Source organism: Perca flavescens, chromosome 21, assembly GCF_004354835.1.
Source record: "Perca flavescens isolate YP-PL-M2 chromosome 21, PFLA_1.0, whole genome shotgun sequence".
NCBI lineage: Eukaryota > Metazoa > Chordata > Actinopteri > Perciformes > Percidae > Perca > Perca flavescens.
In genome coordinates, this window is record NC_041351.1 from 2,480,794 (window position 1) to 2,507,177 (window position 26,384).

The window sequence follows — 26,384 nt, forward strand, 5'->3', positions numbered from 1 at the left end:
AATTACAATTAAGTAGTACAACAACAAAACCCATATTTTACATATATTTTGGGAGTCAGTAGCTCAGTATCGTAGGGAGTTAGGTTAGGAACTGGAGGGTTGTTGGTTCAAGTCCCCGTACGAACCGAAATACAGAGGCGGACCGGTAGCTGGAGAGGTGCCAGTTCACCTCCTGGTGTGTCCCTAACCCTTGAGCAAGGCACCGAACCTCTCAGGGTTCCTGTTCAGCAGTTGCAGTCCACTTACTCTGACATCTCAGTGCATGTAAAAGGACGTGTGTGTGTGTGTGTGTGTGTGTGTGTGTGTGTGTGTGTGTGTGTGTGTGTGTGTGTGTGTGTGTGTGTGTGTGTGTGTGTGTTGGCTTGTTTTACTATATTAGTGGGGTCCATAAACCAGGAGTCCAGTATACTTGTGGGGTCCTGACAGCTTTGTGGGGCCAAAATGCTGGAACCCCCAAGTTTAAAGGGCTGTTTGACGGTTAAGACTTGGTTTTAGGATTAGGGATATAATTAGGTTATGGTTAGGGTGAGGGTCAGGGTTAAGGTTAGGCATTTAGTTGTGATGGTTAAGGTTAGGGTAAGGGTTAAGGTTAGGCATTTAGTTGTGATGGTTAAGGTTAGGTAAGGGTTAAGGTTAGGCATTTAGTTGTGATGGTTAAGGTTAGGGTAAGGGTTAAGGTTAGGCATTTAGTTGTGATGGTTAAGGTTAGGGTAAGGGTTAAGGTTATGGTAGAGAGGTCGCCTGCCAATCGGAAGGTTGGTGGTTCGATCCCTGGCCCTGCAGTTCCATGCCGAAGTGTCCTTGGGCAAGACACTGAACCCCGAGTTGCCCCCGATGCTGTGCATCGGAGTGTGAATGTGTGTGAATGTTTACCTGATGAGCAGGTGGCACCTTGTACGGCAGCCTCGGCCACAGTGTGTGAATGGTGAATGGTTCCTGTACCATGTTAAAGAGCTCTGAGTAGTCGTTCAGACTAGAAAAGCTCTATATAAGAACAATCCATTTACATTTAAGTTGTAATTTCCCCATTGGGTAAAATTATTATTATTATTACTAACATTGTACTTTAGATGTGTGTGAATGTCCCACACCCAGAGTAATTTATATAGTTCAATTTCATAGTGATCCCTTATCTGTTCAACACATGCTCTATTAAAGAAAAGATAGAAAATACATATTTTCGTGTGTGGGTCAGGACGAGTTCACTCGGTGAACCAATCAGAGGATGTGCCTGACCAACAGTTTTTAAGAGAAGATTTATTTTTGGGACTTTGGTCGCGATGTTTTCTGTCCATGCCATACAAAGAGCCAAAAGATGATGCACTGGGCTGAGTGTGCTGCCTGTGGAGGCTCAATGCTGGAGGATTTGGAGTCACCTTTGAACTTTTTTTACTTAGAAAATAATGAAAATCGGAAATCGGCCTAGAAAGTTGTAATCGGTGCATCTCTAATTATTATCATTACTATTATTTCTGATATAGAAATGTAGGGTTGAAGCACCTTCTTTGGTTTTCAAAGCTCATCAGGGATTTATATCGCTAAATAAAAACGGATGCTCCGATCTCCTGATAGTACACGAACTAGGGCTAATAGAGAGCACGCTACACGCTCGTCATCAGCGCTGCTCGCAGCTTTAATGTGTCTTCCCTGGCCTCCTGTCTTCGGTAAGTGCTTTGCAAGCATTCACGGCATGATTTTGCAGCACTTTTTTGAGTGAATCTGCATATTTATGACGACAGTTTGGCTTCCATTACACGGCCACGAGCCTCCTGAGTCGCCCCAGCTCGGTATTTCCTAGCGCACAGCTCTGCTGCGTTACAATAACCCCGCGGCTTCACACTGTCAGCCGTTTGATTTACCGACACTGACCCATCTCCCCCCGCGTGACAGCGGCTCAGCCTGTAACCGTATAATGGCCCATAACTGCCCGGCACAACTGGACTCTCACATTCATATTGGCTTTTATTTCCTCCAGCTGCTGGAAGTAAAGTGAGTAATGAGGTGTTTTATCCTGACGGCACAACTCAGCAGCAGGGAGGAAGAGGAATGTGTGTCGTATAAAGCACTAAGTGCTCTGAGTGCTCTGAGAGTTAAGTTGTCCAAGGATAGCAGATAATGCATAGATATTATATTTTAGCAGGGGTTTTGCCACGGAGGTGACCAAGCGGCAACGTCAGAGTGTGAGTAGAATGTGGGAATTGTAGAAATATTTCTATATTATTCAGTTTTATAGTCGTATGTATAGACTTGGGAACACACAGTTAGTTAGCTCAAGCTCTGAGTACCTCATAAGTCCAGGAATCTGAGTGTAGGCATGACTGTACCATATGATCATGTGGAACGGGAGGGGTTGGATCTTGCGTGTGTGTGTGTGTGTGTGTGTGTGTGTGTGTGTGTGTGTGTGTGTGTGTGTAAAGAGCTGAGAAAGAAAGCTGAGAGACACCAAGCAAGTGGTTAAAGATTAGGAATTGGATAGATGGCGTTCATAGTCTGACACAGGCTGTGCTGTATACATAGTCTGCGGTTAGGGAAATCTAGCCCTATTATAACGATCCAAACGCACATGAAGCACCTGGTGTAGGTGTGTTTAGGGCGTGTCCAAATCCACTTTTGCTAGTTTGACGGTGGTAAAAAAGGGTGTGTGTGCCGGGCGCCTGGTTCTAAAGGGTTGTCCTTAGTGTCTTCATTAATCAGAGGTGTGTTTTGGGCGTAACATGCAATCAACCAATCAGAGATCATCTCCCATTCCCTTTAAAAGCCAGGCGCGTTTGGACCTTGGAGCATTGCTGTTATGATGGAGGATTTGCACCGTAATATTTTTATTTGTGATCTTCTGCGTGTGTGTGTGTGTGTGTGTGTGTGTGTGTGTGTGTGTGTGTGTGTGTGTGTGTGTGTGTGTGTGCTGCTGTGCGTCCCTGTGTGTGTAACAAGCATAGTGTGCACGAGCTGTGCACGAGCCTAGGAGCATTTTACTAATGCTCTGTTAAAATAACAATGAAATGCTGCGTTATTGACTTTAGTCCAGGTTTTTGTTGGTAAATGGGACCATCACTTCCCGCTGCCTCAAGATAGCAATACGCCCAGAATGCACCTGAACACACCTCCCTGTAAGACCAGTGCACCCAGAATGCACCTGAACACACCTCCCTGTAAGACCAGCACGCCCAGAATGCACCTGAACACACCTCCCTGTAAGACCAGCGCGCCCAGAATGCACCTGAACACACCTCCCTGTAAGACCAGCGCGCCCAGAATGCACCTGAACACACCTCCCTGTAAGACCAGAATGCACCTGAACACACCTCCCTGTAAGACCAGTGCACCCAGAATGCACCTGAACACACCTCCCTGTAAGACCAGCACGCCCAGAATGCACCTGAACACACCTCCCTGTAAGACCAGCGCACCCAGAATGCACCTGAACACACCTCCCTGTAAGACCAGCGCACCCAGAATGCACCGGGTGCAAGATAGGGCCCCAGGGGTCATCCTTGTGAACCCACAATTGTTTTCTGTAAACTTAGATGCTGGACTTCAGTAAACCTTCTTGACTTTAAGCTATCGTCTCAGTTTTGATCCCTGAGTTCTGGTATCGTTAGTCTCATTGACCAACGCGTTTTCTTGTCCAGGTCATTGTTGGATTTCAAAAATACTAATATTGAGAAAGCCAAATTGCCAAAACTCTGGGCATCAAAACGGCAGTCCACAAACCAACGAGTGATGTCACTTTACAGTCTGTGGGGGTAACAAAAGGTTTGGATGTAAGGAAGGTCTCCTGTATTTGGGGAAAATCTATTCTAATCTATCTAATCTCATTGAACTCCTGCGACCAATCAGGCAGCTTGCCAGTTAAACCAATCAGATCACCTGTCCCACGGTGTGTCAGTCTGTCTGCAAAACAAGGGGTGGCCATGTAACCATTTAGCCAAGTCAGGCAGGCAGGCAGAGAGGGGGGTGACAGCGAAACATAAAGCCAGAGGACAGCTGACATCCTGCACGCCCTCAGCGTGTCGGTTTAAATCCTCTTCCCCCGGTGCGTCGCACTAAATCTTCCCCTCTAATTGACAGAGCAGGGGATGTTTTGTGCCAGGCGCGCTGGCGGCAGAATGCAACAGAGAGGGATGAACTGTGAAAAGGCTTCATGTCTTCCCCCGGACAGGAAGCCATGTCACCGGCTCGGTGCCGTCTGTACCGAGGTAACGATGTGACTCCACGGCACAGAATAGGCCGGGTGTGTGAAATATTCACAACATCTCTCTCTCATAGAGCACCTGAGTGCAGACTGAACCACAGGGTCAGACCCTGTCCCGTCACTGCAGGCCTCTCATCCTTATACATCCCTTATAGAACATTCATGGGGAGTGTTTTTATTAAGTATCTTTTCTTTTATTGTCCATATTATTCATGTGGATTTGTTATTTTATCATCCTGTTTGTGATGTCTTTAAGCTACTGGGACCTTCAATAAAGTATCTATCTATCTATCTATCTATCTATCTATCTATCTATCTATCTATCTATCTATCTATCTATATATTTACCTATATATCTATCTATTTACCTATATATCTATCCATCTATATATCTACCTACTTATCTATATATCTATCAATTTACCTATCTATCTATCTATCTATCTATCTATCTATCTATCTATCTATCTATCTATCTATCTATCTACCTCTCTATCTATCTATCTATCTATATATTTTCCTACCTACTTATCTATCTATCTATTTATCTATTCACACACAGTGGCAGTGAGCCCTGCAGAATGAGTGTGAATGCCAGCTGCAGTTCCTCTAATGGCCACCAGATGGTAGTGTATGTATGTGTGTGTGTGTGTGTGTGTGTGTGAGTGTGTGTGTGTGTGTGTGTGTGTGTGTGTGTGTGTGTGTGTGTGTGTGTGTGTGTGTGTGTGTGTGTGTGTGTGTGTGTGTGTGTGTGTGTGTGTGGGGGGGTTCGATACAGAATAGTATCGTGATATTTTCCGTGGCAATACAGTATATAATATATATAATGCAGTATTTATCTTTTATTACAGAAATTGCACATGAGAAGCAAACTTTTTGATACTAGAATAATAAAAGAAATAGGGGGTACTCTGGAGGACTGCAGGGGGTACGTGTCATGCATAATTCATAAAATAATTATACTATAATGAATTAATTAAGGGATGGATTCTAGACATTTGAAATGTTTATTTAATGTTTTTCAGTTACAAGGCTGTTGTTCTGCGCCTAACACTGTGTGTGTGTGTGTGTGTGTGTGTGTGTGTGTGTGTGTGTGTGTGTGTGTGTGTGTGTGTGTGTGTGTGTAGGGGGGGGCCTTTTTTTTCTTCATTCCTTCTATTGTCTTTATTTTTAAACGTTTTTGTCGCTTTTTAAAACCTTGTTAGTGCCTTGTTTGAGGATCTTTTCAAAGCATTGAAAGCATTCAAAGTATTGAAAGCCTCGAAAACAGCCTCGAGGCTTTCGATGCCTTTAGTTGCCTTTTTTCAATGTTTTTGGCGCTTTTGTCCCTCTTTTGTCAATTTGTTTGTTTGTCCCGCTGGTGCGGTTTGTCAGGGCAGGTGAGAACACGGCATTCACGCTCTGGTACGCACCAAAAGCGGACCAAACAAGCGTACCGAGACCTGCTTGAAGAGGTGGTCTCCTGTAGTCAGGTGTGTCCTCCAGTCTGAGCTAGTGTCTCCCGTAGTCAGGTGTGTCCTCCAGTCTGAGCTGATGTCTCCTGTAGTCAGGTGTGTCCTCCAGTCTGAGCTAGTGTCTCCTGTAGTCAGGTGTGTCCTCCAGTCTGAGCTAGTGTCTCCTGTAGTCAGGTGTGTCCTCCAGTCTGAGCTAGTGTCTCCTGTAGTCAGGTGTGTCCTCCAGTCTGAGCTGATGTCTCCTGTAGTCAGGTGTGTTCAGCAGTCTGAGCTGATGTCTCCTGTAGTCAGGTGTGTCCTCCAGTCTGAGCTAGTGTCTCCTGTAGTCAGGTGTGTCCTCGAGTCTGAGCTAGTGTCTCCTGTAGTCAGGTGTGTCCTCCAGTCTGAGCTGATGTCTCCTGTAGTCAGGTGTGTCCTCCAGTCTGAGCTAGTGTCTCCTGTAGTCAGGTGTGTCCTTGAGTCTGAGCTAGTGTCTCCTGTAGTCAAGTGTGTCCTCCAGTGTGAGCTGATGTCTCCTGTAGTCAGGTGTGTTTAGCAGTCTGAGCTGATGTCTCCTGTAGTCAGGTGTGTCCTCCAGTCTGAGCTAGTGTCTCCTGTAGTCAGGTGTGTTCAGCAGTCTGAGCTGATGTCTCAAACAATGTCTGATTATTTTAATGAAATGAGCTGGTTTGACCACTAGACAAGACACAGGACCTTCTTCCTGTATTTACTTTCTTGACACATCCAACTAATGAGAGGAGTGGACGTTCTTGCATGATTTATAATGGTGCATTTTGGTACGCTTGGATTTTTCCAGGTGTGAAACCAAACCAAACCAAACCAAACCGAGGGCAAATCGCTCCAAGTTTACCAACTCACCAACTGATTCAGACCAAAGCAAACGAACTACAGGTGTGAAAGCGCCCTTAGTCAACATTTTTTGAATGTTTTTTTTTTTAAACATTTTAATTGTACTTGCGAAGAGCACTGCGTTGAAAACATCCATGTCATTTTTGGGCAATTTTGTTGAAAGAAACCCAAATTTAAGATACAACAGCGGGGCTAAATATTCCTGAACCATAACCACAATCTTTCCCTGACCATAACTTTGCTGTATTTCCCATGTACAGTTATCGTAGAAACGTTGGCATTAGACACATGAAGTGATCGTGCGTAATTTCTGCTTTTAAATCGTCCAACATTGACGTTCATGTCTGGCGATACTGATATATTGTTGAGAATAGAATACAGAAGATGTAACTTTGGACAAAGTCAGTCAGCATCATGTTTTTAATCTTTAAATAAAAGACTTTTGTCAAACAAACAATACATACATTTACTTTCTATCTGATCATCAGTGCCGCATCAATAGTACAGTACATCCCGTCTACAAAATGGATGTAAGGAATGAAGTCCTGCATTCGGTCAAGTTAAGGTCCCCTTAATTTCCTCTGCAGACGTAAAAATGTGGAACGTTTTTGGACTAGAAAACAGGGATGCACCGAATCCAGGATTGGGCGTCTGATTTGGCCGAATATTGTTTTTTTTTTTGAATTTTTTTCCCAGGGAACTGAACTCTACGCTTGCACTACGCGTAATGACGACGCCATTGATTACGGGAAGGTGTTTACGTAGGTGGAGCGTTCAATGCAGTATGCTGTGAGAAAGTGGACATGGATCTGGTGAGGGAAAGTGTTTACGTAGGTGGAGCGTTCAACGCAGTAGGTTGTGAGAAAGTGGACATGGATCTGGTAAGGGAAGGTGTTTACGTAGGTGGAGCGTTCAATGCAGTAGGCTGTGAGAAAGTGGACATGGATCTGGTGAGGGAAGGTGTTTACGTAGGTGGAGCGTTCAATGCAGTAGGCTGTGAGAAAGTGGACATGGATCTGGTGAGGGAAGGTGTTTACATAGGTGGAGCGTTCAATGCAGTAGGCTGTGAGAAAGTGGACATGGATCTCGTGAGGGAAGGTGTTTACGTAGGTGGAGCGTTCAATGCAGTAGGCTGTGAGAAAGTGGACATGGAACTGGTGAGGGAAGGTGTTTAAGTAGGTGGAGCGTTCAATGCAGCAGGCTGTGAGAAAGTGGACATGGAACTGGTGAGCAGAAAAAGTTGTTGTTTGGCAGTACTTTCAGTCAAAAGAAGGCCATTCAAGTCCAGCTACATGTTCAATCTGTTCAATGCTGATTGGTCTGGTGGTGGCGAGGACCCTAACCAATACACAACATGGCCGCTGTTACAACATCTGGTCTGAAACGTCTGAAAGAATACGAGTTGTGCATGAAGGAATCTCCAGACAGCAGCCAGAATGCAGCAACTTCAGGTACGGCAAAGGAAGGACAGTCACTGTTTACTTCATTCATGTCTTTACTGTGTTCATGGACTGAGGATGGGAGGTGGAGTCAGCAGAATCTGAACCAGTGGATTCGGTATTTGGCGGAACCCCCAAAAATCTGGATTCGGTGCATCCCTAGTAGAAACAGCTTCTGTCTGGCTGTTAAAGCAGCTGTTCATGTCCTGAAAACTCTACAGCGTGTGATCGTGTTTCCTGCCCGCCAACGGAAATGAAAATCTAAACTAATAATTAGGTCCATAAATGCACATTAATTGCATTTTATCATATGTCCTGTTCAAAATAGTTCATCACACAGTATTCCACAGAGAAAAACTAAACATAATCAGATCCCTCTATATATTACAAGCAGTTGAGGTATGGCACCTGCAGAATCTCCTCTGATTGCACTTTGGATAACGACCCCCTCTGTCATCCCTGCAGGAGACAATGGATCACATCAGGAATCCCTCTCTCTCTCTCGGACTAAAATAACTGCACTTTTTTGCAGGAGGAAAACAAAAACTGTATACAAGTGTTTTGACATTAAATTCTATAGTATCAAAAAGTAAAGACATATCTATATATAGCTGATAGTTCTTTCAACAACACAGTTTTTTCTTCATGTTAAATATTACAAACAAAAAGGTCAGAGACTGTTGCGCTGCGTTCACACCACCGACATGCTGAACTACGGAAACCTGGTTTCTGCCGGACCGAATCACAACGCCCAGTCGGGTGCCACTTAAATACCTGCTGGTCAAGGGACTCTGGTCCATTAGCCTGATCCTACCAGACTCTGGTACATTAGTCTGGTCCTACCAGACTCTGGTACATTAACCTGGTCCTACCAGACTGGTACATTAGCCTGGTCCTACCAGACTCTGGTACATTAGCCTGGTCCCACCAGACTGGTACATAAGCCTGGTGCTACCAGACTCTGGTACTCTAGCCTGGTTCTACCAGACTCTGGTACTCTAGCCTGGTCCTACCAGACTGGTACATTAGCCTGGTCCTACCAGACTCTGGTACTCTAGCCTGGTCCTACCAGACTGGTACATTAGCCTGGTCATACCAGACTCTGGTCCACTAGCCTGGTCCTACCAGACTGGTACATTAGCCTGGTCCTACCAGACTCTGGTACATTAGCCTGGTCCTACCAGACTGGTACATTAACCTGGTCCTACCTGGTACACTAGCCTGGTCCTACCAGACTCTGGTCCATTAGCCTAGTCCTACCAGACTCTGGTCCATTAGCCTGGTCCTACCAGACTCTGGTACTCTAGCCTGGTCCTACCAGACTCTGGTCCATTTCATTTGTACAGAGAGTCTGGCCACGCTCCATTGACAAGTGTTAACTTCCTTGAAGGCGTGTACTCTGATGAAGTTTAAAACTATTGGATCTGCCCAGAGCCACTCTGGATCTGCCAGAACCAATCACTAACGTTTGGTCGTGACGTTGGCTTAGCATTGCTAGCATTAGCCTTAGCTAACTGCTTCACCACTAACAGAGCGAGGTGGAAAATCAAATTGTTCCTGAACCCCGTGGAGGAGGGCCCACAACATCATGGCCACTAACAAAACCCAGCAAAGATTGGTCTTGCTTGGGCTTTGACTGTCGTCATGTGTAGTGTGGGGATCTTGCAGGGTCACACGTTGCAAGACTACAACTAGATTTGTTTTGAAAGATTTAACCTAGCTAGCTAGCTACCACTAGCGTTAGCTGGCAACTTAAAGGGAAAGTCTGCAGACGTTCTGTTCTGTTGTACATGCAGATGAATGTCTCCAGTACCTGGAGGTCTGTGTTTATGCGTTAAATGAGTCGGTCAGACAGCAGTAGGTGTGATTGCAGCCTAACTGTCTCTCCTTCCTTCATCTCTTCTCATGTTAAAACTCCTCAGCTGGACAGTACTGGTGCCAAAATAAAAAAGCTACTATAAAAACAAACCACTCAGCTGTGTGTAAAATATGCCCCCCCTCCTCCCCCACAAAATTGTGGAACGATAGATCATTTACAGTCAACATAAGAAAATGAATGTAGACTTTTGATTTGAAAAAACAATGTATATTATATATTTAATTTTAATACAAATGAAAAAAGAAAAAATGAATAAATTGTGATTATTTTCGTCCGATGCTGAAGATATATATCGGGTTGGTACAGAGGTGCATAACAGTAGGTCTCCAATACTAAAATGTCCCCTACAGCGGTGCATCATGGGTAGTCGTTTTACATCGATGAGTTGTGGAGAGACATCGTTTAATTTTCGGCACTTAGAAAACAATCACAATGAATTTCGCGTCATTGTTTCATATCGAACAAAATTTACAAAGCCATTCAAACAGTCATAACTTTTTCATCAATGTATATATATATTTTTAGGTATTTTTTTTTTTACATTTTTTTATCTTATTTTATTTGTTTTTTTATAACTCAACTTCAAAAAATTGAGAATATTCAAAATACACTTTAACCTCACTTCGTTCTCTTGGTATTTACAGATATGTACAAGAGAAAAATTACACCTGCCAACCAATCCTTCCTGCTTTTATTTTGTCTTCCCGTCACATCGGCTTTTCTGAACAGGTAGTGAGATACAAAATCTTTTGTACATTTATGTTTTTTGTCTTCTATAATAATTTTCCTCTAGAGATCCCCAACCCCACACCCCCCATCACATCCGAAACCAAACCAAAGTCCGGACAGAAACTTATCTTCGATGCAGTTTGACCCCTCCCTGTCCTCCCCTTTTTTTAATCCCTAAATGGATGTACTGTGGGTGGCCTCAATGGCTTCGGGTATGGGTCCTGCGGAGACTGCCTGGTAGGACATTGGCATGGGTGTCTTGCCAGGGCTCTGCCGGAAGAGCCCCCCGTTGGGCGCCCTGTGTTTGCACTGCATGGTGCCGCTGCTGAGCTGTTGGTGCAGGGGCAACGTGTTGCTGCCAGGGCCCTGGGACAGATGATGTGTCCTGCCTAGGGTCCCCCCATGGTGAGGGTGGGGAAGAGGAGGAGGCGGCCCCCCCTCCCCTGGGAGGAAGGTGGTCACAGCGAGGCCCGAGTGCGGGCAGTCCCGCACGGACTCCGGCCCCGGCATCTGAGAGGCCTGGCTGGGCTGCATGCTGCCGATGTCCAGCGCAGAGATCTCGATAGAGGGGCCGGGGATCTGCTTGTGCGCCAAGTCCTCGTCCAAAAGACTGTTCATACGACGATGCACCTGTTCCAGATTCACCTCCTTGTCCTATAAGAGGAGGAGTGGGGATTGGGGTGATAGAGGAGAGACAGAGGGAGGGAGAAGGAGGGGACACAGAGGCTGAGATTGGCGATGTGCCGGTTTCTCAGACTGTTTTATGGTCTGCTGGTGCTCCATGCATTCTCATTGTTTTAGGACGTGGCCAGTTGTTTTGAATTGACCGACCGCTGTTTGGGTTTGTTGTTTTTGTACGAAGAGCCCAGTGGGAACTGAGGCCACAGAAAAAACAATTTGTATGTGCACCTTGAAATCAAACTTGGCCAGTGAATATTAAAGGTTTTGATGTCTGGAGAAAAACAATCCTGGAGCCAAACGGACTGAAGGCTGTTTGTTGTAAAGGCTGCGTTTTCTTTGTAAGAAAGACTAACTCAAGGTTTTCATGAAGTGTAGTGGATTGAGAGACCTCTGTTGAAGCAATGATTGATTTTTGATTGAATTTGGATCTTGAATTCCTGCTTCATTTGACCTCAGAGTATAAAACAGGCAGATAGTTGGGTTTAAAGATTAAAATTCAAGTATAATTAGAGAAATAACTTTGGTATTTTGGTCTAAAAGTAAAGCAAATTGTTAGGTTTTGGCAGATATCTTTTCTCAATACATGTATTTACTCGTCTTCAGATTTTTGTCTGTATGAGTACCCTACGCTGGACGGGACACTGACTACTGCGTAGATTTTAAACCAGCAAAGCCACTTGGGTCGGGCTTTGTGCTGCGCTGCGCCAGGTGCAGGATAGCTTTAAGTAGAAATGAAAATATTTTCAGTTATGTGTTCCTTTACCTTTGTGTCCTTGGAGCCGGTACACTCTGTGCAGTTCGATCGGAGAATTGGTTCGCTATCACAACAATTTAATCAACACTTGGCTGACACTGCATCTCCTGCTGACTGCCGCCATGCATACTTGTTAGGCATTAATAGACACTTGAGTGTTTCCCTGTTGAACCGCAGGTCTGCTTCAGTACACTGGGTCACGGGAAGGTAAAGGACAAGGTGTAAAGACAAAGATGGGAGGCCTGACTCGCATATCAAGTGAGGCTTTAGAGTCTGAATCTGAAGTCTCTTCACGTGTGTTTGCCGCTGTGCTAATGAATGCAGCTGCAGTCAGTTTTTTTTTGGAGAGGATTTTAAAAACAACCAGCCACTTTTACAACAAACGGCGAAGTCAGTTAGTGTTCCTGAACGCAGCATGGCTTGGCTCCAGGATCAGAGTCACTTCAACTCAGAGGTACAATGATATTAGTCACAATAACTCATCACAGTGACACAAGTGATATTCAGAACAATGCACATGACACATTAACATCAATACACACAGATATTCAGTTATGTTGCAGTGTTACTAGCATCCCACATGTCATTTAAAAGAAAGAATAATCTTAATTTAGGTATTTTCTTAATTTTTAAAGTTGTAATACTTCAGATTTTCCTCATTTCAAACGTAATTTTTGATTAAATTGTGAACATAATATACTGTAGGCTTGTTTAATTTATTGACATTATCTAAGTACCTGTCTGTGATTATACCTGGCAGAGTGGGCGTGAGTTACATTAACGCAAATGCAAACTAAACAGTTCCTACTGCTGCTTTACGCTGAACACCGCGGGGTGGCTTTTATTGTGAAGCAGCCACAGAGGTTAGGCCTGACAAAATGCATCTACAATATATATATAATATTAACATTTTTAGTTGTTAACTTGTGTTTGGTTAATCCGCTGTTTATTTGGCTGCACTGTAAACAGATGGAGACGATGTTCTTCTGCTAGAGTGCTGGCAGAGTAGCCATTTGTGGGCAGATTTATGGTAGATACACGTGCCATTTCCAACAGAACTCTGTGACCTGTATTCATTATTTAACCACGGCTGTCACTAAATCATTAAAGGAAAATATTCGCAGAGTTTCAACCTTATGTCTTTCTCTATCTGGGTTAGGGATATGGTGTGAAAAATAGCTACGTTTCCATCAGCGAAAACATAATTGCAGAGGATGTTGTGTAAGTTTACTATGTTTTGGCTGACTCTGATATTCGTATTCGATAGTCATGTTTAACCAAGAGTAGGGAGGATATGGCCGGTGGCAGGGAGCCTCCAGAACCATTTTTTTTTGGACACTGTTGCCTTCGACAGGCTGTATGTGCGTTACTGCGTGAAGGTTTTACTCCTAGCTTAGACAGAGGTGTGCTGGAGACCGTCTTTAGGATCCCAACAATGAACTGCAAAGAGGAGAATGAGAGGGGGAAACGTAGCAGAAGATATGCCTTTTTAAACCAAAATGTAGCGGTATTAATGTAGCCTGCGTCCTCAGTGGAAGCTACATCCGTGGTTAAAGGTCCAGTGTGTAACGTGTTCAGTTAGTTCGATATCAAAATCTGTGTTGCCAGTTCACAAACTTTCATGAATTTACCACCACCATCAATTCCAAGTATTCCTTTTGGCTTGATGTTTTACATTTCCGTTTGCATGAACTGGGCTAGACGCTCCATATTCATGCTGCATCTAGAAATACGTTAGCCGGTGAGGGACATACAGGACATACTGCTCCGCCTTTCACGTTTTCTCTGTCACATGATAAACTCACAGGTGCTGCTAATGGGTATCGTAGTTTGAAGAAGGAAACCACACGTATTCAAAATCCAAATTTCAGGAACAGGAGTCTTCTTCTTCTTCTTCTTCTTTTTCTTCTTCGCCCAGAAAAAGAAAAATGATATTGCAAAGAGCAATAGACCGGCTTTTTGAAGCGTGAAGGCTACCGTAGCTGTAATACGTACTTTGAACTGCGTTGCGCGAGAGACTTGATTGAGATATAATGATCTTAACGCTAGATGGGAGAAATTCCCACACATTGGACCTTTAACAGGAAAGCAGCTAATGAGAGGTTAATGAAATAAAACGAGTAGCAGTTTGTCTCTGATAGTTAAGTGTTAAGTCTTTGTGTTGAGGTAGAGTGTTGGAGAGAGCACTTCCTGTGAAACTGCGTGTAATAGCCAGCACAGCTTGTGAATGCACACTTGAGGAAACATCAGCGTCTCAGTGCATCTTGATCCACCGTGGTAGAGTACCGCTGAGGCTAAGCATCTGTCTTTGCCTTTTGTTTAAACCTTTAAGGAACAAATAAACATACAATGTGTTCATCCACGAGGCCTGGGCATGTTTAAGTGATCCCTCTCCCGTCTCAAAGAGCTCCTCTCAAAGCCAATTAAAACATCCCACTCCAGGTTATTGTTTCAGGACTGGCGTATCATTAAAATATGTTTTCAGTGGCGTCAAATTGGCAGCTTGCCTAAATAAATAAATGAATGAATGAATGCCCGGGATTAAACCTCAGCTGGTCGTTAAAGACAGGCTGCTGATGCTAGTGCAGAGGGAGAAAATAACAGGCGTCTGAAAGCCTCCATTAATTTGGAAAACAAACAGCTCTTTTAATGAGAGCTGCCGGTGGGGGGGATTTTAAATCACTTTCCCTCATGCGACTTTGCAAATACTGCAACTGTTGAGTGGGCTGTGCTCAAGTGTGATAACAACAGTTTCTGGTTCATTTTGGATCCTTGGAAACATTTAAACCCTCTCTTTTGTTTAAATAACCGGCAGATATTAACATCTCTCACTATAAGATGAGTTAGTTTCTAAGGTCTGATGCATTGCTTGACTACCTCTATAGTGGACATAATGATGCTCACTTTAAGACATTTCTCAGAGGCAGACATCCATGAAAACTTTGATATTAACTAAAAAATAAATGTAATCCAGCTTTACGTCAGTAATAGTCTACTTAACTGAGAAATACTGCACACTCAACTGGGCTTTGATAACTTGAATGCAACTAGTCTGAAGAATATATATTAAGCACTCATGACTAACCCAATGTATGTCTCTAAGTTCCTTAACATTTACTTTTTGCACACATCTCCAATTTTCTCTTTCAAATAAGAATATTTTGAGGATGCTTGTTCAGCTTTAACAAGTATATATCATGTTGAGTAATTTTAGTTTAGAAAGGGATATAAATAATATTGAGTTGTAATTGTTTCATAGTAGGCATGCATAAAAAAGGCACTAAGCTTGTTTGCAGGGTTCCTTGTAGTTTCCATCATAGTGTAACCGTTATTTACTCTGTTCTACACGCCACGAACATATAAAAGTGAGGTCGGTCAGCCAATTATGAAATGTGTCCACACAGTTAAAGATGAACAAAGCAAGGAGAAACAGAAAGGCACTAATAAGACCCAGCAGGGTTTCTAATGATGGGGTGGGGGTGCAGAGTGTTAAAGGTGGAGCAGCCAAGGCCAGGCATCAATTACAACTTTAATTATCATGTCGTCTACAAAGAGCAAAACCCTAAATTCAAATGAATTGCAATTAAGACCAAGCGGCCTGTTTTTCAGATCATGAACCAAATTAATTTGGGCTAGTTTTTTTCCTTCGTATTGAGCAGAAACGTCTGGCTCTGGAAATAATTTCCTGTCTAATTTTCTGATAAGGAAATTGATAATTAACTGTATTGGTTTTATCGGTGGGAGTTTTAATGAGCTGCCAGAAACTTTAACGACAAAATGTCTGATTTAAGTTTTGTATTTCTAAGGAAAACTCTTCTTTGTGAAGTATTACATCACCTGTGACGTGTTTAGCTCCCACCTTTAAAAAAAAAAAAAAAAAAAACCCAGATTTAAGTGACTAAATATAAAAGTATTAGTCTATCATTGGCATGTAATCATGTCAATTAGTTTATGGTTGACATGAAGGAAAAATTACTACATTACATTAGTCCCAAAGCTTCCTAGGAGTTAGTAAATGTAAACCCACGTAAAGTGCCTTAAATACAAAGCCTTGCTTGTTTACCTTTCTTTTATATTTACTGGAATATTTGAAGATTTATTTCTAGAAAATCATGTATGAGGCACGTTTCTGCTCAGTTGCAGATTTACAATTGACCCAAAAAAAAAATCAACCCTTAACAAAACCAAAGAACCTTGGCGATGGCACAGATATGTTTTGTATTTTTCGTTTTTATTTTTGATAGTTGTATAGGAGGTCTATTCTGACCTGTATCAATAGCTTCTGCTTCATCCCAGCCTCTTTCTCTGTCTGTCCAAATGTCCCTCCTCCCCTCCGATGAAGCAGTTGTAATGTCATTATATGTCAATGGACCAGAAACCCTTGCCAGTCTGTAATCCTTAGTAACCTGCACGAGATCATAGACAGTCAAGTGTAAATAAAAAAAATAAAAAAGGATAGATGGAGAGAAGGAGAGGAGATAGATAACAGGGGTGTCCACATTGACATATAATTTGCAATAAGACGTGACAAAGTGATAGTACCAAGGAGTTATGGATTGGGAGATTGGACACAAATCTTATTGCTAAAGGGCAACACACCCAAACTAAACTTCTGCTCACACTTTAGTTTATGGATCCACGTCAAAGCTTTGCTTCCATTTTGTCCCCTACCTCCCTCCCCCGTCGCACAAACCGGCCTCCGAATGTGTGTCTGTTGTTGTGTTTGGCACAGCAGGTGAATGTGTGGAGGTAGAACTTAGAAAATGCAGATCTGAGGTCAGTTTTTGTTCAAGTATAGGCCTAAGGAGTGCGTGAAGAAGCAAATGTTGAGCCTGTGTCCCAGTTCCAGACTATTACTGTACGGTATACACTACCGTATGTACTGACAGGGTCCGATAGCTGGTTCCATTTTGGATCTAAATGTGGGGATAATGAGCAAGCTGCAGATTACTTTTTTGGCTTATTAGTATTAATCATGTACAACGTAATGACTTCAATGTTTGGCTGGATAACGTGCTCCCTGCAGCCAGTGTTTGTCTAACAAGACCAACAGAGTTGCTCAGTGTTTTCCATTTTTGAATCTGAATAAAGAACATGTAGGGAATGTGAGAAGGCTGCCGATTATTTTGTCTAATTAATATTAATCCCGTTACTAACGTGATGACAGGACAAAATTAATCTTTTGGCCAGTATCTGTAGTCAGCAGAAGATCATTTGTGAGGCACAAGAAAGTTTTTCTCTGTGTTGAGTCTCTAGCTCAGCGTTTCCCATCCTGAGGGTTAATTAACACCTTTCTGTTTGGACTTTAGCTTGTTCATTGTCAATTATGCCGTGTTTCTTCATTATGGTTCAACTACCCTCTCAGTGTAGGTGATTCTCAGCTGACAAGCTACAAATCTTTGAGTTTTACTATTTAAAAAATACTTGAAAATGTTGAAAGCTAAACTAGATTCAGAAGATCAGTTACCTGATTCAGATACGATAAATTGATGTTAACCACCATCCCTATGTCTGTCTGAGAAATATAGCTACATTATCTTCTTTTTAAGCTTTTTCTGGCTCGTAGGTGACAGCCCACTCCGAACGACAACTCTGTATTTCTACACAGATTTTGTTTTTGCCTCTTTCAGCTCATACATTTGGTTCTCCAGATCCTTCGCCCCAAAACAATCTCTTTTCCAGAAAGTGGATAGTGGAGCATTTAGAAGCTAGAGAGACCGATATTTCCCTTGGTGGAGACCAGACACAGCTAAAAGAGAGAGAACATTGGACTTCTCTAAGATTTGTTTTCATTGTATGTTTCCTGAACTGCTGCCAAAGTCATTCCACTACTAGGCAACATTTTCCACACTTACAAATACACCTTTTGTCACTTGTGTAAATTCACACTGAAGCATGTTAAAAGTAGTATATAGTATGGAACTGGGACACAACATGACTCAGTTTAGGTTGTTTTGTGAGGGGGAAGAGCACTCTGTTATGCTACTTAATTGTTTACATTATGTGTATCTCTGTGGTGTAGGAGAACTCCGTGTTAAATCAGCATAATATGGACCTTTTGTGATGACAAAAGTTCATTATTTTATTACCTTAATTGATATTTAGATAGTTCCAGTGAATCATTGCAGTCTGTGTTCATTAATATTTATTTGAGTGCATTCATTTTTAATTAACTGCTTTTCCTCTCTATACCCTGTGAAGGTGTAACTATCAGCGCAGCTCTTATAGTGTGTTTCATTAAAAAGAGAGCAATCTGGTAATTGACTGCAGTACGGTTTTTATTCAGTAGGCACTTAGTAAGGCTCGAGTATCTATTAGCAACAACAGCAAATGATTTGAACTAACTGTGATAATATCAGTGTTAATGTTAAAACCCACGGTGAGCTGTGCATTAAGGTTCTGTCGGATTTGATGAATTACTCTTTCGTCTCTTGACGTCTCATAAGGGTTTCACACTAAATGAAAAGTCCAAAAGTATTAAAGTGTCTGTGTTCAACACTACTGTTCTCCACCCGAGCAATCTCTCTCCTGTTTAATAATTATAATCTCTTTTCAGAACCCTTGGGTGCAGGAAACTACCAAAGCCTCACTGTAGAAAATGAGTTTATAACAATTATTCAGTACCAAGGACTTGAATGGTTACAAAGCCGGCACTGTGGGAATGAATCATTAAAGTCTGTGGGGGGTGTACCCAGTTGTTTGCTGGAAAACATGCAGGAAATGCTGGGCTAATAGGACACTATTCGCCCTAAGGCCTGGAGTGTATTCATCAAGCCAAAAGACAAAAGGATTCCCGAGTGGATCGAGAAGCTGTGGTTTTATGAGCGTATTAGTAAAGGTAATGGTGAAGTGGAGTGTGCTGTGTGCTTTAGAGAATATGCCATACAAAAAAAAAAAAGATGAGCTCTGGTGTCTGTAAGTTTAGGACGAGGTGGGTGGGGGAGTGATGGACGGATAAAAGAAGAAAAAAATGGAGGAGGGGTAATAATAAGAGACCAAATTTGATTTCAATCAGTGGCCTGGGCTTATGTGGCACAGAGCACATCTACTGTACCTACTCTGTCCCCCCAGCTCTCCAACGCTAACGCTACTCTCCTAAACCTCTCTCCTCTACAGCTGGGTGTACTGGAGCTCCACTAAGTCGGGGCTCGCGTCTGCTGCTGGATCCTTAAAGTAGAGTGTGGCAGTGTCTTCCCCCTGCTGGCCCGTCCGTCGGGCCCTGTGCTCGGTCACCTCTTTGGGCTGCTCCTGGCGGCAGCGGTTGCTGTTCCACCAAGCCTCCAGCCCGGCCACGAGGCAGGCCAGCAGCAGGCCGGCAGCCAGGATGCAGAAGACGCCGGCGAAGCTGTGCAGCTTGAGGGAGCGTCCGTCGGGGTGGGCGCTGCCGTGGCTGTCGAGGTCGCAGCGGCCGGTGCGAGGCCACCACTTCTGCTTCATGATGTCCAGGTCACCTTTCTCCTGAAGCTCCAGGATCCTGAGGGGCAGAAGAGATGAACAGGTGAGTCAAAGAGAACGAGAGATCCATTCATTCACGGGAAATTTGCAACGTGTGAAATAGCTTTTCGCTGTAATCAATTAACTAGCTGTTAAATTTTGATATTAAGGCCAATCAGAATGAGATCAATGAGAAAAACATTTATTAAAAAATAAGCCATCGGAGAGGGTCCTTCTCTCCTACTATCTCGTAGTAGTAGTAAGTTCATTATATCTCTGGATTTTAAAACAAATAAAATAGAACAATGTATATGCAGAAATCCTGAAGTAATACAGTACCTAATAACTTTTCAACACATTATAGATGACTTTTCATGACTTTTTTATCACTATTTCAACATATTGCTATGACGTTTTTACAGCATAAACCTATTGGGTTAGTCACTAGATTTATTCATATTTTACAGATAATCTGGGTGACCTGAAGCTCCTGTGTGATGAGGTGTTCCTCGACCCACCAGAAACTATGAGAAACCACCAGGAAAGCTAATTAAAGCTGGACAGGTGGCATGCTTCAGCCCAACGATGATCTGAAGACAACAAAGCGGCCAGCAGCATCAGGACAGTCTCCAAAGGAAAATGCATCGGGAAGCTGCATTACCAGCCGACACAACTTCTGTATACAAGAAACCCTTTACTGTGATGTAGGACTCATCTGGATAGCTCAGCAATACTGGGTTTGACACGCAGAGATGGGGATCAAACCACCTACCTTCTGCATGGTACCACCTGAGCCACAGCCTACTTTGTGCATTGTATGTACTCCGTTTCATTGACTATGAATAAAGTGCTCTATTTTGGTCATTGATTTTATTTAGGCCCCTTTGGTGTCAGAAGTATAAATAATAAAGACTTTGTGGTTACACTTTATTAAACAAGTGATTTAAAAATGCATGTACAATGGTATAAAGATTTCACAGTCAAACTTGATTACAGCATCAAACTTTTACTGCCTAAATTAGCAATAGTATATATATAGTATGTAAAAAAAATAGTGATATAGTATGTCAAAAAAAGTCACAAAAGTCATAGTATAGTATGTCGAAAAAAAGTCAGAAAAATCATAGTATAGTATTTCGAAAAAATTCAGAAAAGTCATAGTATAGTATGTTAAAAAAATGTCATAGTATAGTATGTCGAAAAAATTCATAGTATGTCGAATAAAAGTCAGAAAAGTAATAGTATAGTATGTCGAAAAAAGTCCTAGTATAGTATGTCGAAAAAAGTCATAAAAAAGTCATAGTATAGTATGTACTAAAAAGTCATAGTATAGTATGTCGAAAAAAGTCATAGTACAGTATGGACAAAAAGGCATAGTATAGTATGTTGAAAAAAGTCATAATATAGTATGTACAAAAAAAGTCATAGTATGTACTAAAAAGTCATAGTAGAGTATGTACTAAAAAGTCATAGTATAGTATGTCGAAAAAAGTCATAGTACAGTATGTACAAAAAAGTCATAGTATAGTATGTCGATAAATGTCATATATAGTATGTCGAAAAAAGGCATAAAAAAGTCATAGTATAGCATGTCGAAAAAAGTCATAGTATAGTATGTCGAAAAAAGTCATAGTATAGTATGGCGAAAAAAGTCATAGTATAGCATGTCAAAAACAGTCATAGTATAGTATGTACAAAAGGTCATAGTATAGTATGTCGGAAAAATTAGTAAAAAAGTCATAGTATAGTATGTCGAAAAAAGTCATAAAAAGTCATAGTATAGTATGTACAAAAAAGTCATGTATAGTATGTCGAAAAAAATCATAAAAAAGTCATAGTATAGTATGTACAAAAAAAGTCATAGTATAGTATGTCGAAAAAAGTCATAGTACAGTATGTACAAAAAGTCATAGTATAGTATGTCGAAAAAAGTCATAGTATAGTATGTCGAAAAGTCATAGTATAGTATGTCGAAAAAAGTCATAAAAAAGTCATAGAATAGTATGTCAAAAAAAGTCATAGTATAGTATGTCGAAAAAAGTCATAAAAAAGTCATAGTATAGTATGTACAAAAAAGTCATATTATAGTATGTCGAAAGAATTCATAAAAAAGTCATCGTATAGTATCTACAAAAAAGTCATGTATAGTATGTCGAAAAAAGTCATAGTATAGTATGTCAAAAAAAGTCATAGTATGACATGTCGAAAAAAGTCATAGTATAGCATGTCAAAAAAAGTCATAAAAAAGTCATAGTATAGTATGTCGAAAAAAGTCATAAAAAAGTCATAGTATAGTATGTATAAAAAAGTCATAGTATAGTATGTACAAAAAGTCAGAGTATAGTATGTTGAAAAAAGTCATAGTATAGTATAGTATGTACAAAAAAAGTCATAGCATAGTATGTACTAAGAAGTCATAGGAGAGTATGTACTAAAAAGTCATAGTATAGTATGTATAAAAAAGTCATAGTATAGTATGTACAAAAAGTCAGAGTATAGTATGTTGAAAAAAGTCATAGTATAGTATAGTATGTCAAAAAAAGTCATAGTATAACATGTCGAAAAAAGTCATAAAAAAGTCATAGTATAGTATGTCGAAAAAAGTCATAAAAAAGTCATAGTATAGTATGTATAAAAAAGTCATAGTATAGTATGTCGAAAAAAGTCATAGTACAGTATGGACAAAAAGGCATAGTATAGTATGTTGAAAAAAGTCATAGTATAGTATGTTGAAGAAAAGTCATAGTATAGTATGTACAAAAAAGTCATAGTATAGTATGTCGAAGAAAAGTCATAGTATAGTATGTACAAAAAAGTCATGTATAGTATGTCGAAAAAAGTCATAGTATAGTATGTACAAAAAAGTCAGAAAAGTCATTGTATAGTATGTCGAAAAAAGTCATAAAAAAAGTCATAGTATAGTATGTCGAAAAGTCAGAAAAGTCATAGTATAGTATGTACAAAAAAGTCAGAAAAAATAGCATGTCGAAAAAAGTCATAAAAAAGTCATAGTATAGTATGTCGAAAAAAGTCATAAAAAAGTCATAGTATAGTATCTACTAAAAAGTCATAGTATAGTATGTCGAAAAAAGTCATAGTACAGTATGTACAAAAAGGCATAGTATAGTATGTTGAAAAAAGTCATAGTATAGTATGTACAAAAAAAGTCATAGTATAGTATGTACTAAAAAGTCATAGTAGAGTATGTACTAAAAAGTCATAGTATAGTATGTCGAAAAAAGTCATAGTACAGTATGTACAAAAAGTCATAGTATAGTATTTCGAAAAAAGTCATAGTATAGTATGTCAAAAAAGTCATAGTATAACATGTCGAAAAAAGTCATAGTATAGCATGTCAAAAAAAGTCATAAAAAAGTCATAGTATAGTATGTCGAAAAAAGTCATAAAAAGTCATAGTATAGTATGTATAAAAAAGTCATAGTATAGTATGTACAAAAAGTCATAGTATAGTATGTTGAAAAAAGTCATAGTATAGTATAGTATGTACAAAAAAAGTCATAGCATAGTATGTACTAAGAAGTCATAGGAGAGTATGTACTAAAAAGTCATAGTATAGTATGTCGAAAAAAGTCATAGTACAGTATGTACAAAAAGTCATAGTATAGTATGTCGAAAAAAGTCATAGTATAGTATGTCGAAAAAAGTCATAGTATAGTATGTCAAAAAAAGTCATAGTATAACATGTCGAAAAAAGTCATAGTATAGCATGTCAAAAAGTCATAAAAAGTCATAGTATAGTATGTCGAAAAAAGTCATAAAAAAAGTCATAGTATAGTATGTATAAAAAAAAGTCATAGTATAGTATGTCGAAAAAAGTCATAGTACAGTATGGACAAAAAGGCATAGTATAGTATGTTGAAAAAAGTCATAGTATAGTATGTTGAAGAAAAGTCATAGTATAGTATGTACAAAAAAGTCATAGTATAGTATGTCGAAGAAAAGTCATAGTATAGTATGTACAAAAAAGTCATGTATAGTATGTCGAAAAAAGTCATAGTATAGTATGTACAAAAAAGTCAGAAAAGTCATTGTATAGTATGTCGAAAAAAGTCATAAAAAAGTCATAGTATAGTATGTCGAAAAGTCAGAAAAGTCATAGTATAGTATGTACAAAAAAGTCAGAAAAAATAGCATGTCGAAAAAAGTCATAAAAAAGTCATAGTATAGTATGTCGAAAAAAGTCATAAAAAAGTCATAGTATAGTATCTACTAAAAAGTCATAGTATAGTATGTCGAAAAAAGTCATAGTACAGTATGTACAAAAAGTCATAGTATAGTATGTTGAAAAAAGTAATAGTATAGTATATCATGTACAAAAAAGTCATAGTATAGTATGTACTAAGAAGTCATAGGAGAGTATGTACTAAAAAGTCATAGTATAGTATGTCGAAAAAAGTCATAGTATAGTATGTTGAAAAAAGTAATAGTATAGTATATCATGTACAAAAAAGTCATAGTATAGTATGTACTAAGAAGTCATAGGAGAGTATGTACTAAAAAGTCATAGTATAGTATGTCGAAAAAAGTCATAGTATAGTATGTCAAAAAGTCATAGTATAGTATGTCGAAAAAAGTCATAAAAAAGTCATAGAATAGTATGTCAAAAAAAGTCATAGTATAGTATGTCGAAAAAAGTCATAAAAAAGTCATAGTATAGTATGTACAAAAAAGTCATATTATAGTATGTCGAAAAAATTCATAAAAAAGTCATCGTATAGTATCTACAAAAAAGTCATGTATAGTATGTCGAAAAAAGTCATAAAAAAGTCATAGTATAGTATGTCGAAAAAAGTCAGAGTATAGTATGTACTAAAAAGTCATAGTATAGTATGTCGAAAAAAGTCATAGTACAGTATGTACAAAAAGTCATAGTATAGTATGTCGAAAAAAAAAAGTCATAGTATAGTATGTCGAAAAGTCATAGTATAGTATGTCGAAAAAAGTCATAAAAAAGTCATAGAATAGTATGTCAAAAAAAGTCATAGTATAGTATGTCGAAAAAAGTCATAAAAAAGTCATAGTATAGTATGTACAAAAAAGTCATATTATAGTATGTCGAAAAAATTCATAAAAAAGTCATCGTATAGTATCTACAAAAAAGTCATGTATAGTATGTCGAAAAAAGTCATAAAAAAGTCATAGTATAGTATGTCGAAGAAAAGTCATAGTATAGTATGTTGAAAAAAGTCATAAAAAGTCATAGTATAGTATGTCGAAAAAAGTCATAGTATAGTATGTCGAAAAAAGTCAGTATAATATGTTGAAAAAAGTCATAGTATAGTTTGTACAAAAAAGTCATAGTATAGTATGTCAAAAAAAGTCAGAAAAAAGTCATAGTATAGTATGTACAAAAAAGTCATAGTATAGTATGTACAAAAAAGTCATAGTATAATATGCACAAAAAAGTCATAGTATAGTATGTCAAAAAAAGTCATAAAGTCATAGTATAGTATGTACAAAAAAGTCATAGTATAGTATGTCGAAAAAAGTCAGAAAAAAGTCATAGTATAGTATGTACAAAAAAGTCATAGTATAGTATGTATAAAAAAGTCATAGTATGTCGAAAAAAGTCAGAAAAAAGTCATAGTATAGTATGTACAAAAAAGTCCTAAAAAGTTATAATATATTATGTTGAAAAAAGTCATAAAAGTCATAGTATAGTATTTACAAAAAAGTCATAGTATAGTATGTCGAAAAAATTCATAAAAAAGTCATCGTATAGTATCTACAAAAAAGTCATGTATAGTATGTCGAAAAAAGTCATAGTATAGTATGTCGAAAAAAGTCATAAAAAGTCATAGAATAGTATGTCGAAAAAAGTCATAGTATAGTATGTCGAAAAAAGTCAGAAAAAAGTCATAGTATAGTATGTACAAAAAAGTCATAGTATAGTATGTACAAAAAGTCATAGTATAGTATGTACAAAAAAGTCATAGTATAGTATGTCGAAAAAAGTCATAAAAAGTCATAGAATAGTATGTCGAAAAAAAGTCATAGTATAGTATGTCGAAAAAAGTCAGAAAAAAGTCATAGTATAGTATGTACAAAAAAGTCATAGTATAGTATGTACAAAAAAGTCATAGTATAGTATGTACAAAAAAAAGTCATAGTATAGTATGTACAAAAAGTCATAGTATAGTATGTACAAAAAAGTCATAGTATAGTATGTACAAAAAAAGTCATAAAAAGTCATAGTATAGTATGTACAAAAAAGTCATAGTATAGTATGTACAAAAAGTCATAGTATAGTATGTACAAAAAAGTCAGAAAAGTCATAGTATAGTATGTCGAAAAAAGTCATAGTATAGTATGTCAAAAAAAGTCATAAAAAAGTCATAGTATAGTATGTACTAAAAAGTCATAGTATAGTATGTCGAAAAAAGTCATAGTACAGTATGTACAAAAAGGCAAAAAGGTACAAAAAGTCATAGTATAGCATGTTTAAAAAAAGTCATAAAAAAGTCATAGTATAGTATGTCGAAAAAAGTCATGAAAAAGTCATAGTATAGTATGTACTAAAAAGTCATAGTATAGTATGTCGAAAAAAGTCATAGTACACTATGTCGAAAAAGGTCATGAAAAAGTCATAGTATAGTATGTACAAAAAAGTCATAGTATAGTATGTTGAAAAATGTCATAGTATAGTATGTTGAAAAAAGGCATAAAAAAGTCATAGTATAGTATGTCGAAAAAAGTCATAGTATAGCATGTCGAAAAAAGTCATAGTATGGCGAAAAAAGTCATAGTATAGCATGTCAAAAAAGTCATAGTATAGCATGTCGAAAAAAGTCATAAAAAAGTCATAGTATAGTATGTACAAAAAAGTCAGAAAAGTCATTGTATAGTATGTCGAAAAAAGTCATAAAAAAGTCATAGTATAGTATGTACAAAAAAAGTCAAAGTATAGTATGTACTAAAAAGTCATAGTACAGTATGTCGGAAAAATTCACCA

The 26,384-nt window shown here is 39.2% G+C and overlaps 1 protein-coding gene and 1 long non-coding RNA gene across 2 annotated transcripts in view; one reads left to right on the forward strand and one right to left on the reverse strand.

Annotated features, from left to right (window-relative positions):
• Positions 1-1,331: 1,331 nt before the first annotated feature.
• On the forward strand, positions 1,332-20,336 carry LOC114548085 (uncharacterized). The gene is made up of 3 exons (XR_003691321.1): positions 1,332-1,664; positions 19,094-19,475; positions 19,879-20,336. It is a non-coding gene; the product is annotated as an uncharacterized LOC114548085 (long non-coding RNA).
• Positions 10,383-26,384, reverse strand: part of LOC114548083 (glutamate receptor ionotropic, delta-1) — a 674,316-nt gene continuing 658,314 nt past the window's right edge. Inside the window, exons 15-16 of the mRNA XM_028567790.1 lie at positions 19,211-19,451; positions 10,383-11,196 (exon numbers count right to left, since the gene is read on the reverse strand). Coding sequence (XP_028423591.1) covers positions 10,717-11,196; positions 19,211-19,451 — 721 coding nt within the window. The 3' untranslated portion in view covers positions 10,383-10,716. The remainder of the gene's footprint in view (positions 11,197-19,210; positions 19,452-26,384) is intronic.